Source organism: Populus nigra, chromosome 11 (genome assembly GCF_951802175.1).
Source record: "Populus nigra chromosome 11, ddPopNigr1.1, whole genome shotgun sequence".
Lineage (NCBI taxonomy): Eukaryota > Viridiplantae > Streptophyta > Magnoliopsida > Malpighiales > Salicaceae > Populus > Populus nigra.
Window position 1 is genome coordinate 14,157,769 of NC_084862.1, and position 17,870 is coordinate 14,175,638.

General features: G+C 31.1%; 1 protein-coding gene and 2 non-coding genes across 4 annotated transcripts; all 3 read left to right on the plus strand.

Moving 5' to 3' along the window:
• Window positions 1-4,343: 4,343 nt before the first annotated feature.
• Window positions 4,344-7,099, plus strand: LOC133706182 (actin-7). 2 transcript variants are annotated; one of them, XM_062131658.1, is made up of 6 exons: window positions 4,344-4,544; window positions 5,212-5,283; window positions 5,385-5,778; window positions 5,867-6,480; window positions 6,585-6,671; window positions 6,846-7,099. In XM_062131658.1, the coding sequence occupies exons 2-5, from the start codon at window positions 5,224-5,226 to the stop codon at window positions 6,648-6,650; spliced, it is 1,134 nt and encodes a 377-aa protein (XP_061987642.1). In that variant the 5' UTR covers window positions 4,344-4,544; window positions 5,212-5,223; the 3' UTR covers window positions 6,651-6,671; window positions 6,846-7,099. The 2 variants fall into 2 exon arrangements, with proteins under 2 accessions (XP_061987642.1, XP_061987641.1); XM_062131657.1 differs by having other exon boundaries at window positions 6,585-7,099.
• Window positions 7,100-9,741: 2,642 nt separating this feature from the next.
• Window positions 9,742-9,859, plus strand: LOC133668859 (U5 spliceosomal RNA). Its single transcript, XR_009833813.1, has one exon. It is a non-coding gene; the product is annotated as a U5 spliceosomal RNA (small nuclear RNA).
• A 1,966-nt stretch (window positions 9,860-11,825) lies between these two features.
• LOC133668868 (U5 spliceosomal RNA) lies at window positions 11,826-11,942 on the plus strand. Its single transcript, XR_009833822.1, has one exon. It is a non-coding gene; the product is annotated as a U5 spliceosomal RNA (small nuclear RNA).
• The last annotated feature ends 5,928 nt before the right edge of the window (window positions 11,943-17,870 follow it).

Below are 17,870 nucleotides of genomic sequence, written 5' to 3' on the forward strand. Positions count from 1 at the left end.
TGTGCATTTGCACATGTAAGCACATGCAAGTTTGGAGGCAAATCAGAAAATATTTGAGATCCATTTACATCTACTTTTTCCCTCGTTTCTTACATGTTCTCGAGTACCCTAATTAGGGTTATGAAATCTAGTTTAGTTTAACTGGTTAATCCGATGATTTACTAATTTAAATTGTGTTCTAGATTGATTTTACCGGTTATATAATTGACTTAATTAAATCATGGTACTTGATAGGGTAATTCACTACTAAAATGACCTTGTTAGCTTTTTTTTCTTTATTTAAAATGATAATGTTTTGATTTAAAAAAAACAATAAACTTGACTAATCTGATGACCCACTAACCTAAATCCTAAATCGTGTCCTAAATTAGTTTTTTAAACTATTTATATAATTGACCTGATCAAACCATAGTACTTGATGGATCAACACATAACCAAAATGATTTCGTTAACTTTTTTTATTATTATTTAAAATGATAACATTATGATTTTTTATTTAAAAAAAAACAATAAATTTGGGTGAAGTCGTTGACTCACGGTTAACCGACACATTATGTAAATCTTGCCCTTGGGTCAGGCTGAATTTCTTAACTATGCAATATGCATCTAACAAAGGGAGTGAATTACACTTGTTGTGCTCAAAGTCTTAGATTTTGATCACTTTAAACCTTTAGATATAGCTGTGCAAACCCTGGAGCTCTCAATTTGTGGACGCATGTGATTTCTTCGTCTTCTTATATGTAGATGTGGTAAGCAGTAAGCACGAATAACAAGCATGAGTAGTCCGTCCGGAGGGACTATGTCTGACTGTCCATTGAATGTTTGGTGCTCAAAATTAAAGTATAAGGGTGTAATGAGCTACATATTAAATTTTAGGGACCACGAAATACAATTATTATTATTATTATTTCTTTTTGGCCACATATAGCTATATATCTTGTATTATAATGCATGGTAGTTCTATGATTTCGATTTAACAATTTTGAAACTTATTCTTAAAAGTTATAAAAAATTCTAAATTGAAACAAATAAATTTGTGTATTAATAAAAAAAATTATTTTAATAATCCGATTATACGTATAGATATATGACTATTATCCATCAAGATTTGTAATTGCTTTCAACGATGATTTAAACTAGTAATATTAACCAATTGTGTTTGTACTAACTTAGTTGAACACACCAAATCTAATCAAAACCCAATCAGATCAACAATTAAAAACGAAATAAAACAATATTATTTTAATAAAAATAATTAATCCACATTAACTCAAAATCATATAAATTAACCCGGTAATACAAACTCTTTTCCAAGTCCGATTTCTCACAACATTGCTAGAAGTTTCAATTCTCAGGGAGCGCACCCTAATTGTTATCCAAATGCTCAAGTGAGGCATTTGGATAATTTTAAAAATATATAGAAAATATCTTTAGTTATGATTTAAAACAATATATATTTAATTAAAATTGTCATGAGATGAATTTTTACATGTAAAATAAATAAATAATAAATCTCAATAAAAAAATATTCTATTTTAATTATTACAAAATTAAAATTTAAAATACAATTATATATAAAGCCCGGTATACTATTTAACTCATGAAACAGTTTTTTTTATATGCAGTTGGAGGAAAAAACAAAAACTACAATTAGCAGCAAACGCTTGAATGTGTCAGATAAAAGAAAAGAAGTGCGCAGGTTACATGTTTCATGACAACAAATTGTAAACAAGACAATAATACACATGAAATGGTTTTGTCCAAATGTCAAGCTATTTTCTGTTGCATGAATTTTTCTTACATTTTTTCCCTCTGATTTTGATTTTTCACTGTCTGCAATAATGACATCAGAGAAAATATTAAATGCCAAAAAGAAATAAAAGATTCTCGAGTTTTTGACAAAAAAAAAAAAAACTTGTAAGCCAAGCCTGCCCAAGCCGACCCCAGGCTTGCCATTTTTGAGACTCGACTCCTCGTGTCCCTGCTTAATAATAAATGCAACGGCAAAAATTTAATATATATATACACACACATACAAATGTTAATCCACTGCCAAAATCATCTCATTAACTTTTTTTTTTCTTTATTTAAAATAATGACGTTTGAATTTAAAAAAAAAAAATAAACTTGGCTACCCCGATGACCCGGTAACTTAAATCACATCTTAGATTGGTTTTTTAAATTTTTCATATAATTGACCCAATCAAACCATGATATTTATTAGATTAACCCACCTCGTTAACTTTTTATTATTATTTAAAATGATAACGTTTTGATTTAAAAAAATAATAATAAACTTTGATTAAGTTGTTGACCCATGGGTTGTCTGACTCATTATATAATTCTTGCTTTTGGGTTAGGTCGAATTTTTTAACTATGCATCTAACAAAGGGAGTGAATCAATATTTTTTATTATGAGATATTAGATCAATTATATATTTTAATATGAAAATCTAGAATTTTGTAAAAAAATATCATCAACTTTATTTGAAATGGAATTGATTCGATTTTTTTTTCCTAAGCTTGAAGTGGCTACTTTGTTGCAGTTTATAAGGGCTGCTAATGATGATTTGTACTCTTAAGGGCTGCAAAGAGTTATTGTAACGTATATTTATAATAAATTATATTTAGATTTAGTTAAAAAAATTGAAATTTTTTATTTTTTTAATTTTAAATTAATAATTTTTCATGTATTTAGATCATTTTGATATGTTGATGTAAAAAATAATTTTTAAAAAATAAAAAAATATTATTTTAATATATTTCTGAGTAAAAAATACTTTGAAAAACAATTATAATTATAAAAAGAGATTCTAATAGCTGCAAAGAGTTATTATAACGTATATTTATAATAAAATTTATTTAGATTTAGTTGGTGGTGGATTGTAAAATATTTTTATATTTAAAGAATTATAAGTCATAAAACCGTTCAACTTGGCAGCATTTATTTTTATTTATTGAAAATATGTAAAAATTGGACTGATTTAGGAAAGTTGGAAGATTACTTGATTTAATAAAAACAAATAAAATTTTATAAAGAAACAAATCTTACATGTCTATTAATAGATGTTGATTCATAAATATTTTTTGCATATTTGTTTTTAATAAGAGGGTGCCTTAAAACCAATTTCTTTAGGTAAATAATCTGTATCAAGTTATTGCACACTAAAATAGAATATAAAACCCTATAAATAAATATAAATTTATTTACAAAATGATTGCTAATGTAATTGGAACAAAAATCATGAATTGCATGTTTTTATAGATAATTTATTATGTTTTCTTTTTATCTAAATATAATTATAATTACTAAACTTGGTAGGAGGTTTCGACATTTCCAGGATAGTTATATTAACTTAAGTTTATTATTTTTATTTGTTTTTATTATTAGTTCTAACTTGATTAAGTTCAGATTAAATTTAATTATCTGAGTTAATGTCAAAAATATTTTAATTTAAAATCCATTTTAATTATAAATTTTTAAATTAACTTGTCATATCAAGATAAGTTTAACAGCTATATATAAAACTATGAAAAATCAATCTACAACCAAATAAGTTAAAACTAAAAATAAATGGTTTATAAAATGTTTATTGTTTTGTATTGTAGTAATGATTGCTTTTTAAAATATTTTTTATTTAAAAATATATTAAAATAATATATTTTTTATTTTTAAAATTTAATTTTAATTTCAACATATTAAAATTATTTAAACATATAAAAAATTTAATTTTAAAAAAATTAAAATTTATAAAAACATAGTAAGCCGCGTAAACAAACACAATATCTCAAATAGAAGTCCAATCATACCCGACCCGACCATTCAAAACAAACCAACCAAACCATCTAGGTGGTGGCTCAGTGGTAAGAGCGTGGGACTAAGGGGTTTGCTCCCTCTTAGGTCTCAGGTTCGAACCATGTGGTTGCTCATATGATGGCCACTGGAGGCTTACATGGTCGTTAACTTCAGGACCCGTGGGATTAGTCGAGGTGCGCGCAAGCTGGCCCGGACACCCAAGATAATCAAAAAAAAAAAAAAAAAACAAACCAACCAATGTTAAACTAAAAAGAAAAAAACAAACCAACCATCCCAGCCGCCAAAGCCGTCCAAATAAAGATCCGACGGCTGAAATTATAAGGAAACAAAAGTCAAAAACCAAGTCTGCAAAAGCCGAAAGAGTCCATAGCTCTCAAGGCCAGAACATGTAGGTAACACAAGTGAAGTCATAAATAAAATAAAATAAAAAAAGGCTGTCAGCCAGCCAGGTCACCCTATCTTTTCTCGTGGTGGAAATGATTCCTCTGCCTAAAAATTTAGTCTTAATTTCATTTGCATTTCAAAAATCCCTTCCTTTCTATCTCTCTCTCACTATATATAAAATCGTCGTCTCCTTTCCTCAGCTAACCCTTACTCTCTCTCTCTCTCTCTCACTCTCGCAACAGCAACCGCAATACAAACAAGCAATTTAGGCCAGGCCACGTCTATAGCTAGATTTGGCTTGGTTCGTTCTCTGATCATTCTCTTTTATACTTCTCTGATTAAGGTAAGTAAAGGATCCCTTTCTCTATCTCTTCGTCTTGGTTTGGGCTTTTTAGATCGTGTTTTGGTTAAACGCCGTCTTTTTGTTGTTTCTGGTTTGGAATCGGTAAGTTTTATCGTTTTTTTGTTTCCGATCTATGATTTTTGTGCTGTTGAAGGTTAGATCTAGAGGTTTTTGGTGGTTTGATTTGGATCGTTTGATTTGAGAGCTTGATCTGATTGTGTTGAATCTAGATCTGTATGTTTTTGTGACAAGTTATTAGATCTGTTTGATTTTGACCTACTTCGTTTGGTCATTGTTAGATTATAATCTGCCAGTGTGAATTAGAAGATATTGGTAAATTGGAAATGATGTGGTAATTGATTGAGATTTAGGTTACATTTCTGCGTGTTAAGCTTAAAATAGATGATTTTCGATGGATATTTGGATTCTATTATAGCAGGAATGATAACGAAAGATAATAATGCTGATTGGATTAAGCTTTGGATGGTTAATGATTTGGAATAGTTAACTGGCTAGTCTATTTTGATTTGTAAATAGTGGAGGAACTAGATATGTTGTATTTGATTATATGCTTCATAGATATGTAGACGTATTTGTAAATTATGTAGAATGTATTTTTCTGGTGTGAAGTTTGTTTCTTTTACTTATTTATTGACTTTTTGCACAGAACTTGTAGAAAATGGCCGATTCTGAGGATATTCAGCCCCTTGTCTGCGACAATGGAACTGGAATGGTGAAGGTGGGTTGGTTGCTTTACTAGTTGTGAAAATTCGGTTTTGCATTTTATCACTCTTAATTTGTTTGGATTAAATAAGTTATATTGTGTTGTAATGTTTGCAGGCTGGGTTTGCTGGGGATGATGCTCCCAGGGCAGTGTTTCCAAGTATTGTGGGTAGACCAAGACACACTGGTGTCATGGTTGGAATGGGGCAGAAGGATGCTTATGTTGGTGACGAAGCACAATCTAAGAGAGGTATCTTGACCTTGAAATACCCTATTGAGCATGGTATTGTTAGCAACTGGGATGATATGGAGAAGATCTGGCATCACACTTTCTACAATGAGCTTCGTGTTGCTCCTGAGGAGCACCCAGTCCTCCTTACAGAGGCTCCTCTTAACCCCAAGGCTAACAGAGAGAAGATGACTCAAATCATGTTTGAGACCTTCAATGTGCCTGCAATGTATGTTGCCATCCAGGCTGTCCTTTCCCTGTATGCCAGTGGTCGTACAACTGGTTCGTATCTATTTCTATTGAAATCTGTTTTGTATTTGTTTTGGTTGGGTAAATGATTTTGGTATTGAGTGGCTACTCATGTGAACAGGTATTGTGCTGGATTCTGGTGATGGTGTGTCTCACACTGTGCCCATCTATGAAGGGTATGCCCTTCCACATGCCATCCTTCGTTTGGATCTTGCTGGTCGTGATCTCACTGATGCTTTGATGAAGATCCTCACCGAGAGAGGTTACATGTTCACCACCACTGCTGAACGGGAAATTGTCCGTGATATGAAGGAGAAACTTGCATATGTTGCCCTTGACTATGAGCAGGAGCTTGAGACTGCCAAGAGTAGCTCCTCTGTTGAGAAGAACTATGAGCTACCTGATGGTCAGGTCATCACCATTGGAGCTGAGAGATTCCGTTGCCCGGAAGTCCTCTTCCAGCCATCTCTCATCGGAATGGAAGCTGCTGGTATCCACGAGACTACTTACAATTCTATCATGAAGTGTGATGTGGATATCAGAAAGGATCTATATGGTAATATTGTGCTCAGTGGTGGTTCCACCATGTTCCCTGGTATTGCTGACCGTATGAGCAAGGAAATCACTGCCCTTGCCCCAAGCAGCATGAAGATTAAGGTGGTTGCACCACCAGAGAGAAAATACAGTGTCTGGATTGGAGGGTCAATCCTTGCATCTCTCAGCACCTTCCAGCAGGTGAAGATTTTTCATTTCAATAACGTTTTATCTTTTGCTTTATATCTTGAGTGTGTGGATGTGTGTTTGATCGACACTGACGTGCATGGCCTGTGTTGTGTCAGATGTGGATTTCCAAGGGTGAGTACGACGAGTCTGGCCCATCCATCGTCCACAGGAAGTGCTTCTAAGTTCCGAACAGTGCGGTGATGGTGAGTTCTTTCTTTCTATTTAGTTGGCTTTTTTCGTGTCAAGGTGTCATGAACTCAAAGTCCTAGTTGATATGGAGAATTTGTTGAGGTGGGGGTCATTGAAGGAGGGAACATTCTGATATTCAATGTATCGAATAGGCTTGTGATTCGATGTTGTTATTGCTGCTTTTTAAGATGCGCAACTGTAATGGTCCTCCCTCTCGATGTGGTGGTCAGACACTTTGGTAGTCAAGCTCTTTGCTTTCCTTCACATCATCTGTGGTTCAACCTTGCGTCTTTTTAGTAGGAGGATGCTTGTAGACGGAGAGTGGTTGTGATGATGCTTTTTTATTTTTATTTTTTTTCCATCTCAACATTTGAAGGTGTTTTTTTCCTTGGGAACATTAATGTTAATAGTTATTGTATGAGAAATTTTGTGTTAGTGTCAATTTGCTTTCATAAACCCTATTGAAATCGTACTTAATTCTCTGTTTGAATTTTGAACGGATCTCTCGGTCCTTTCTAGAATATCTTTGTTGGTTCGTTTTACACGGCTGCGGGGTTTTTTTTTTGTTTTTTTAATCATGTCTGTCTCCTGTATAAGAGGCCGGCTTGCCTGTCAGGACATAATTAGTAGAAGTATCTAATTTTAATGTAGCTTAGTAATAATTATTCCCGTACAAAGCCCGTCTGTTTATAAAGGCTGATACTTGGTGCCATTTATGATTGGGTGCATCCAATCCATAATTTGTCATCAGTTTCTGTTGCCTTTCAACCTCATTTGATTGGCGGTAAATTGAGTTATGGTGTTGTGTTAGTTTTTGCAAAAGCTATAAATTGTTTTTTTTTTTAATGAAGGTTTTAAAAATGTTTTCAAAATCATGGTTTTAACTAACGCTGCATTATATTACAAAACAGATTTTCACAATTGGAATTAGACAGAGGTTCTTTTAGTATCCTGCGGCAGTTCAATTCGATTCGATGGTATAAAAAATAAAAAAATACATTTGTATTTTAAATTTAATCTTTGTTTTTGAAGTACATTACTAAACACCAAAATTGGCTTGGCGGGGTTGGCCGAAAGTGCTCTAATAACCCCAGTGTTTTTAGGGGCGGTCCTGGAGTCGGACTGGGGGCTGACAGCTATGTTTGGTAGGACTAGTAGTTGGATACCGCGGTGTTTGACTTGAGATCAGCTTGGTCGAAGTGATTCCACTTGGATGACTGTGATAGCTATTTTTATTTTTAGTTGACTGGTCAAATCGAGAGAAAAAATGAACTGAAAATGACAAAATAATACCACTATTCGAATGTTGTTCCACAGGGGAGGAGGATTGTTGTTTCTAGACAAGCAAATGAAAGAAAGCAAGCGATTGCCAAAATGACTTCAATATTAGACTAACGCTCTCTGCCTTTGCTTTTCTATTGAAATCAATAAGAAACAATAAAACACATTGAAATCAATTAGCATGAACCAAGGCAAGGTTATTAAACTAACTTAAGTGTGTGTTTGGCATTGTGATTTGAAAAAAATAAGTTCAAGAAAAGTATTTTTTTGTTGTTGCTACTAGTTGTATTAAAACAATTGATAATAAAATAACTAAAATGAACCTATAGTTATTTAAAGTTATATAAAAAATAAACTAACAATAAATGTATCAATGCGAAGTTGATCCGAGTAAGAATATAAATATTATTATTATTTATAAATATCCTTAAATATAAATTAGTTTAATTATTTCAATCTCATCATCAACATCATCTATTTAGGTTGGTCTATGATTTGCATGACTTTATGAACATTACATAACATTGATTAAAATAGTACTGGGTATAAAATTTTTTAAATGACGATCTAATTATAAATATATGTGATCATCTTAGACTTTTTTTTTTTTATATAGTAGTTATGTAGTATCATTGATACAACAATAATTTTATCTTGTGTTTTATAAGGTGAAGTGGACATATTTTGTAAATTTTTTAATATTTTTTTTCACCTTCTAAAAATACATTTAATCACATTATATATCGGTAGGTGTGCATGCGTGAATGTTCTTCGCTTCTCGGATGTCCTCCATATTGAAAATTTAACAAGTGATAAATTTTATATTTATATGGATCTAAAAATTAATTTATGTTTATTTGAATATTCAATAATACAAAAATATCTTGATAATTTATATTTAGCATTAATAATACTTTTACCAGGCATATATCTAGAATCCATCACAATCTCAAGGTCTTTGTTTCATGATGTTTGAAAATGGAAAAGAAACAGGCATGGTGTTGCAGAAAGTGTATGATTTAGAAATGGAAATAGGAGATCTTAAAAGAAAAGAACACGGGCTCCATATCAACATAAAATTGAATCGAAATAAATTCAATAAACCAATTTTATTTCTTAGTTCTACAGAGCTTGGAGACAGCATGGGCAATATTGAACTCTTATAAAGTGTGTGATCCGGTTCTTCATAAATTCATAGAACTTGCCAGAAGGTTCTTCGCGTTCTTCTCCAAAATCTTACGCCATCAATTCCCTTGAAGCAGCAAAGCATCTTATAAAGACAAATCAAACCCTAAAGATGCCCTGAGGGATCAACCTTTTGAACAATCCAGGGATGCTCAGGTAGCTTATGCAGCGGTGATCTCTCTACAGAATCCCTGGCAAACATCTATTGATCAAAGAGAGAAAAAAAACAAGAGAACATGAGCGCAGATCACAAGCACGCTAGGCTCCCTGAGTAGTAAGGTCCTTTGCAGCAGAAGAGACAAATGGTTTTGGAGGGAACTGCAGATCCATTTGCACAATCCTATAGATAAGGTAAACAAGTAGTAGCAACACAGTATAGAATGAGTATTGCAGAAAAAATGATATAGAAATAAATTGAAATCATATAAAACTCCATTTTTGTTTCTTTTTTTTTAAAAAGCAGCATGATGTATCTAAAAAGAAGTTGTTTTAATATATTTTTTTAAAAAATGTTTTTTAAAGTTAAATCAAGACTGTCCCACATCGACAAAAGGAACATACAACAGCTAGCCCTCATCTCTATATAACAAAACATATCGCTAATCGCAGAAACCATGGAACCGTGTGGTGAGCACAGAGCGAACTATTCTTTCGCCTTTTACTAAAGAATACCGTGTGCTCTCCATTGATAGCGGCGTACCTCTATTTTTGGAGGGGTTCTCCTTTGTGTAGACCCCCAACAATTCAAGCTCTAAATATTTGGCAGTTCTTTAAACATCAAACAAGACATAAAGGACATAATTGATTTGATCTTTAATTATCATTGTCGATGCCAATTCTTCATCTTCAATCTGATTTTTTAAACTTAAATAGTAACATTGTTTTCTATGAGCTTCTTAAACTAACAATCTTTCTTCATGAGACCATGTTTTTCGTAATTATGACATCCACGTTCAAATCATTCTTATTGGATTCACCATCAATGTGGCAATTGTCGTTTCTATCTTCGTGAGTACGTCATTGCTTATTCCTGCCATTGTTGTTGTGAAGTGCTTACTCTTTAATTACCCTTCAATGAGACTCCTGCCATTTGTTTAGCTATATTTTCTTGACTTGCAGACAAATTCTCAAACTCAACTAATAATGGTTGAGCAGACCATCCTTGTATTGCAGTAACAAAACTCTGATATTCGAGTTTTAAACCATGAATTATTATTCTTTTCATTTTATTTCACTAACAGCCGTTTCATGTTATAACTTAAAAATCTCATGATAAGTTGATTTTACCTTATTAAAGTACTGAGAAATCGTCATGTCTTATTGTGTCATCGACAATAACTTGGTTCTTAAGAAGTTGCAATCTGACATCATTCTTCTTTGATAAAAGACTAGTAAGGGTGTCCCAGGCTTCTTTTGGCGTTGTAGCATCACAAATATGTTTCTAGTATATCTTCTTCAATTGTGGTCTTCAAGGCAAACATTACCTTACTAACTTTAATCTACCACTTGTGCAAGACTCCATTAGTATCTTCGATTGGTTATGTGTTTTCACTGCAGTTGACCACTTCTCACAGATCTTGGCTTAGCATATTGTAAGAAATCATGCATGTTGACCGCGTAGTGTAATTCTGATTGTTAAGCTTTTTGATCCCGATAACAATTTGAAGATTTCCCATGTCTGCTGCTGCCTATGCTACTGTTGTTTTGGCTACTTGAAAACCAAAAATTTTGATGCTACTGCTGCAGGACTGTGTGTTCTACTGACTTGTTGCTTCTGCAATCAACTGCTGCTGAACTTTTTGTCTGTTGCTGCTGCTGCTGGCGCTCCAAGCTGCGACTGCTGTAGACTTTCTGTCACGTGAAAAGCTACTGCTTTGTTTGTTTATTTCTGCTGGAACTGAAGCTGGAATCAATGACTGCTGCAACTGATTTTTCTACTACTTCAGTGGAGACTCTATTGCTATGAGTCTGCAGCCAACGTGATTCTGCAACTGTAATTTCCTACAACTGCAACGTTGCTACTGTCATGTTCTAGGAGTCTTGCTGCTGCCTCGAGTCTGTTACAAGCTGCTGATTTTCTTCTTCCAAAGACCAAATCGTTGCTGGTTCGTTTTCTTCACAACGTAGAATGCTGTTACGTCTTGTGTAAGGTCAGTGGAAAGGAATTAGGTTCAAAGGTTGTTTTCTTCAACTTTAATTACAAGGTTGTACTTATCTTTATATATTTTCTCCCTAATTCCTTTCCACTGACCTTACACAAGGTCGGTCAGCAAGTCATAAGATAAAAGTAAAACTGTGAGGTCACATCAGGTTTTATAATTATAAACGAAGTACACTTACCCAGTTGGTATCTTTCAGCAATCATTCTAAACTATGTTTTAATACTTAAAATGTATTTTCTTTTAATTATATGTATTTTAATTAATTCTATAAGTTTTAAAAGTTAATAACCATGTAAGTTTTAATAATCTTGAGATTTATAAATTTTCAAATGAAAATTTATAGAAAATAAATTTAAAATGTCACTGGTTAAAATGAGATATAAAAGATGATGTATGATTAAACGGTATAAGAAAGCATAGTTGAGGAGTTACGTAATGTTTTGAAACAAAAAGACAAGTCCCACATCGACAAAAGGAACATACAACAGCTAGCCCTCATCTCTATATAACAAAACATATCGCCCTTTCCAGAAACCATGGAGCCGTGTGGTGAGCACAGAGCGAACTATTCTTTCGCCTTTTACTAAAGAATACCGTGTGCTCTCCATTGATAACGGCGTACCTCTATTTTTGAAGGGGTTCTCCTCTGTGTAGGCCCCCAACAATTCAAGTTCCAAATTTTGTCTACAGTAAGGATACTACATTTTAGTTTAATTTCTTGAATCCAAAAAACTATGTTTTCGATTGATGTAAGGTTAAAGTTTGATGTTAGTTTGATTGGTAAGTTTGTTTCATATACACTTTTTAACGGTTCTATTTGTGATATGTGGGTTCTTTTTTTTCTCAAACTATCATTGTTCATTTATAATGTTGTCATCTTGGATTGGAATTTACTGATTATGACAAAATCATGGTACATTTTCATTTATTTTGCTGATCTATCGAAGACCAATTGCATGTAATGTTCATTCTAGCATTTGACAGATACAAATATTAATTTTAGGATCACTTTCTGTGATCAAGAAGTAATTGAGAATTGTGTGGGTATACAAGTTTTAGAGTTTTTTCCTCATAAACCCTTAAAAAGTCGATGATCTTTCACTTTGATTATTTCATTTTTGTAAAGAAGATGCGTGTGGTGAGGAAATTTGCGTATAACAGCAATTAGGCAATTCTTGCTGCCTTGTGCAATGCAGCTGGGCTGGTTTTTCCTTTTCAATAGTTTGCAGAGACAATCTCTTGCTTGCTTGTAAAAACCTAACAGTGATGAATTTGGTTTTTTCCAGAATGGGATATGTTACATGTGTTGTGCTTGCAATGAGTCAATTTCCAACTGAAATCAATGAAGAAATCAGCACAATTCTGGAAGATTGTGTCACTAAAATAATGAACTTGCTCTCATGGCAACAACTCTTGATCTCTATAAGCTTCAAATTCTCGGGATCTCTCTCTCGGTACGAAGTTATTGCCACTGCCATCTCTCCTTATCCTCGTGTTATCATCAACAAATCTTAATAAATTCATAATAGTGTTGATCTGTGTTCACCAAATCAAGGATCAATTAATGCTTTCTTCGCCACCACATAGCTACAAAGTTAAAACAAGAGTGTTCTTCTAAGCAAATTCATAATAGTGAATTCGAATGCCGAGAAGGATATGCGATCTCGAGCCAACCATCCAGATTCAAGATGTTGAGCAGAAGATAGTAGTTTTTCTAGAACATGTTCTTCTAGGTTGTGTTTTGTTAGTGTCTTATAGTTTTAAAAAAAAACACACATACAAACGAGATAATTTTGAAGCAAATACATGTCTTCTCAGATATAGCTTAACTGATCAAGTTTTAAATTTATTTTTTAGAGGTATATCAGTTCGAGTTTTATAAATCTACAAGCCACTTGAGACTTACATTATCATTAATTTTAGAACCCATAAAATTAATTAAAATCTGAACAAATTGAATCAAACATCCACAATAATAACAATAATAATAATAATAATAAAGGATATTGTGACATGTCCTCTTTACCTCCACTGTCATTGTTTCCCGGGCAGCAAAACAAATATATCATATAGTTAGTGAAACAATGTGCATAACAAATTATAAAAAAGGTTTGTTTGGGATATGAAAACATATTTAGTTATAAAGTTTTAAAGTGAATTTTTGTATTTTTAAAATAATTAGGATGACAGGGAAACATATTTAAGGAATGCTATTAAAATTATTAAAAGAGATGATTACAAAAAAAATCATATAGTTTACTTTTTTTTTTTTTTTACTTTGCGTCTATTTTTTTAGAAATTATATTATAGTTTATATTCTCAAGTCAGCGAATCAAGAAAAAATCAACACATAATTGTTATTATATTTGATTTAATAACTAAAAAACCCATTTAATTCTAATATCATAGATTTGTCAATGACCTCAAAAAACTCTAACCACTATCGTAGCTAGCTTCTTTTTTTTCTTCTTCCTTTTCTTGTCAATCTCTATCAAGCCCACTGGAAATAATTGAAGCCATTATTTTTGGACATGACAAAGTTATTGGGGGCGCCCTCTCCTGCCTCGGGCGCCAGATTCGATTTGCAAGGCTTGGCAAAGAAGATGAGTGGTTTGGCCCCAGAATTTAATCAATTTCTTGACAAAATGATTGCAAAACAATGAATTTTGGTGGGGTTCATGCGAGTCATTTGAATTCTTTGGTGGGGTTCATGTGAGTCATCTCTCCATTTATGGCTCCCGAGAACTAATTTTACAGTTGGGATTGTGGAGAGTAATTCTTTCGCACCTCGTTTGAAAGTGTGATAATGTCTGTTTTTGAGCTATAATTTTACAAGGATGACGGTGGGGTTTGTGATCATTTGAATCTTTTGGGCTCTTGAGGGCGTTTAGTTTTGTGATAATTTTTCAAGCTCCATTCTTAAATTGGGGCTCGTAGAAGTTGTGCTTTATATATTTAACGGTAATTTGATTATTTTATCTGATTTAAAAATTTAAATTGATTTAATATGCAAAGTGTAATTTAAAAAAATAAAATAAAGATAAAGTAAAAGAATCAACAAACTATTCGAGACTTTTTTTTTTAATTATCCCTTATTGAAACTTTGATTAAAAAAAATTGAGGATTACCAACCAATTTTTGCGTTCTACCCACCTTTGAAGCAATTCCTCAATCATTAGATTTCGTAAGTGTGTGCTTTTATTTACAGTGAAAAATATTTTTTTTTAAGTATTATTCATTTAAAAATATATTAAAATATTTTTTTTAATATTAATATATTAAAATTATTAAAATCACTAAAAATAATTAATTTGATGATTTTTCAAGTCAAACACTCGAATACAATTTCAAAAAAGAAGAAGATACTATACATAATTACATACATTGAGTTTAACCCTTTTTTTTTTTATCCTCAAAGCTTTAACATTCATATACTTCCTTTCACGCTGTATCTTCCATTCTTCATTCTATAAATATTATTTTGATATATTTATAAACAGAAAATATTTTAAATTATAATTTTTATTATACTTTCAAAGACCTATGAAAAATCACTAAAATATAAATTAATTTAATACTTTTTCAAGTCAAATACACTCGAATCTAATACAGTGTTTTTTTTTAAAAAAGAGACTAGACATAATTACATACATTGAGTTTAATCCTTTCTTATTTTAGCCTCGAAGCTTTCACATTCATATGCATACTTCTCACCCTCCATCCTCCATTCCATGTGGTTGATGATAGCTATGCTTTTCACTTTCCATGGTAGAAATTTGAACTTGACCTACATGTATGATTTAATTAGGTAAGCTGGATTTCTTTCCTTTGCGAAAGAGGCAGCTAACTCCCTTCTTGCTGCCATGGAAAGTGACTCTTGGATAAACTTCATAACAACTACTTTGTCCTATAAGGTCACCATTCTCTTCAAAATTCCAAAATTGTTTGTGGAATTTCCACTGAAATAAATAAAGCGTCTAGAGAAAATAGCCCAAGAACTTGGAAATTCGTTTTGATTTATTATCAATCCATAAAATTCTCTAATAATAATAATAAAAAAAGTTTGATATGCACATCGAAATACATTTAAGAAAAAAATGTTAAGAGATAAGATTTTTAAGGATAGTATTTGACTTTGGATTTAAATTTAATATTTTCTTACTATTTTATTTGAATATAATGATATAAACACATCATAATTACATCAATACCAATATTCTGAATTTTTAAAGAAAGTACTATCAATGGATGAAATATTAAATTTTTTGGTAAGTGTTGAGAAATTATGGGTATTAATAAATCATAATATAAAGTATATCAAAATTTAAAAGTTGAAAAGATTACCATGTATTTATAGAGAAATCTTATGGTGCTTAAGCTGTAGCTAGTAGTGTTCTATTAGTTACTTAATTGAATTCATTTTATAGTAAATTAATAAATATACATAGAAGAATTAGATATTTTTATCATTTTTGATAGGTTATAAATTTTATTCTCTTTCTCTCACTCGTGTCTGTCTTTATTTTCAAAGTAAATCTCATCTAGTAATTTATAAGATATTACTAATTACAGCTTAAATACCATAAAATTTTTCATGTATTTATTGGTCTTAAATGTGAGGTGAAAGGAAAAAAAAAAAGGTGAGTGTTAGATTAAGTGAGTATATGTTATTGTGATGTAGAGTTCATTTAAAAATGTTTTTTACTTAAAACTATAAAACTATAAAAAAAACTAAAAATAACATTAATTTATTTTTATAAGTTAAATATATTTTTTAAAAAATTAAAATAAAAATTATGACACACACTAAAAAACAAGGGGAAAAGGGGTAAATCTTCTATACTCTTTTAGGTTAAGCCAACACCGCATTAAGCATTTGAGATGAAATCGTCAAAGTCAAAGAAACCAAGTTGCCACCAAGCCAACACAACATCTAGTTTACTTTATTGTGATTGAAAAGTATTTTTATTATAAAAAAATAAAATTAATTTTTACATATTTTTAAATGATTTTGATGGTTGATATAAAAAATAAATTTTAAAAAACAATAAAATATTATTTCAATATATTTTCAAATAAAAACATATTTTAAAAAACAATTATTAACACAATACTACACAATAAAATGCGCAAACAAATGAAAGAGGATTCACAATAATTCTTCCACTTGCTTTAGTTTCTTCTTTAAATTTAATAATAACATAACGCAAATATTTTATTTTTATATAAAGGTCATTCAACTTTCTAGATGTTATTTTTTAAATAATTATTTTTTCTGTAATAAAAATAAAAATAAAAATAAAAAACACCCTAGCTAGAAGTTCCCCTTTACCTCGTAACAATCACATACATAGGTGCTAGTTGAAATTATTGACAAAGTGAAGTCCCTCACGCAAGAAGAGAGTAATTATGTATTTTAAACCACAATCAAATGCTAGAAATTAACACGACGTCTTCATCAAGAATAGAGAGTTACTTGTAGAATTGAAACATTCATGCATGGCGCCATGATAATAACTTCCATTTTACTTCAATTTTGACACTACGAAATCTCCAGCAAGCATCCATTCAAGATATTTTGAAGCAAAGTAGAGGACAAAAGGTCTCTAAAAATGGATGGTCACGCTCACAAATTAAGGTCCCATTTATCTACATACATTGGTGGTTTAAGAACACAATTTCACCACCTTAATCTATGGTTGAAAAATTGGACTTTTGTGAGTTGTTTCGTGTAGTTGCTTGCTTGGTATCTATGAAAAGGCATCCAGGATTATCCGAGTTGGTTTTTCCTGTGTTTCGATTTGGTTTTTAAATTGTTTTTTATAAAAAATATTAAATTAATGTTTTTTAACGTATTTTTTAACGGTTTTGATATACTAGTGTGTTAAAAATTAAAAAAAATTATAAATATTTTTGTAAAATCAGCCTGCAAGTATTATGAAAAAGACACTTTGAGTAATCCATTCTAGCACTTTTTATATATATATATATATATATATATATATATATAATTAAAAAAACTAATTTTTCTCACCAGCTTTGCATGATTAGGATGAGCAAATTCTATTATATTGTATTCCACTCATATTCCTTGGTGTAAAAGTAAGGTCCTAATTTCCTATGCAAAGTTGTCAAATCTAATTGTTTAATGATCTCTGGATCATTGTGACATGCAGCTTATCTCGAAAACCTGGCATCATGACATGGAGCCTCGTCTACACCCACAAGCATTCATTTTATTTTAATATTTTCAGCCTCTCTATGTGATTCCATTTTCCATTCCCTTATATATATATATATATATATATATATATATATATATATATATATATATAATACATGATTTTTAGATTATATTGGGAGTAGTTTTTAAAAGTATTTTTTAATTTAAAACATATTAAAATAATATTTTTTAGAATTTTAATTTCAACACATTAAAATCATCAAAAAAATATCTAAAAATTTTAATTTAATATTTTTTCAAATAAAAATTAATTATGCTATTGAGATGAGAAGATTAGATAAATATGAAAACAAACTTATGCTTAATTTCTTTAACTTTCTTAATATTGATATACAAAATCT

What these genes read in the sequence shown, in the direction of transcription:
- LOC133706182 (XM_062131657.1), top strand. Translation starts at nt 5,224, where the DNA reads ATGGCCGATTCTGAGGATATTCAGCCCCTTGTCTGCGACAATGGAACT. An exon ending in TGCCAGTGGTCGTACAACTG is followed by an intron (nt 5,779 to 5,866) that starts GTTCGTATCTAT and finishes TCATGTGAACAG; the next exon opens with GTATTGTGCTGGATTCTGGT. An exon ending in CTCTCAGCACCTTCCAGCAG is followed by an intron (nt 6,481 to 6,584) that starts GTGAAGATTTTT and finishes GTGTTGTGTCAG; the next exon opens with ATGTGGATTTCCAAGGGTGA.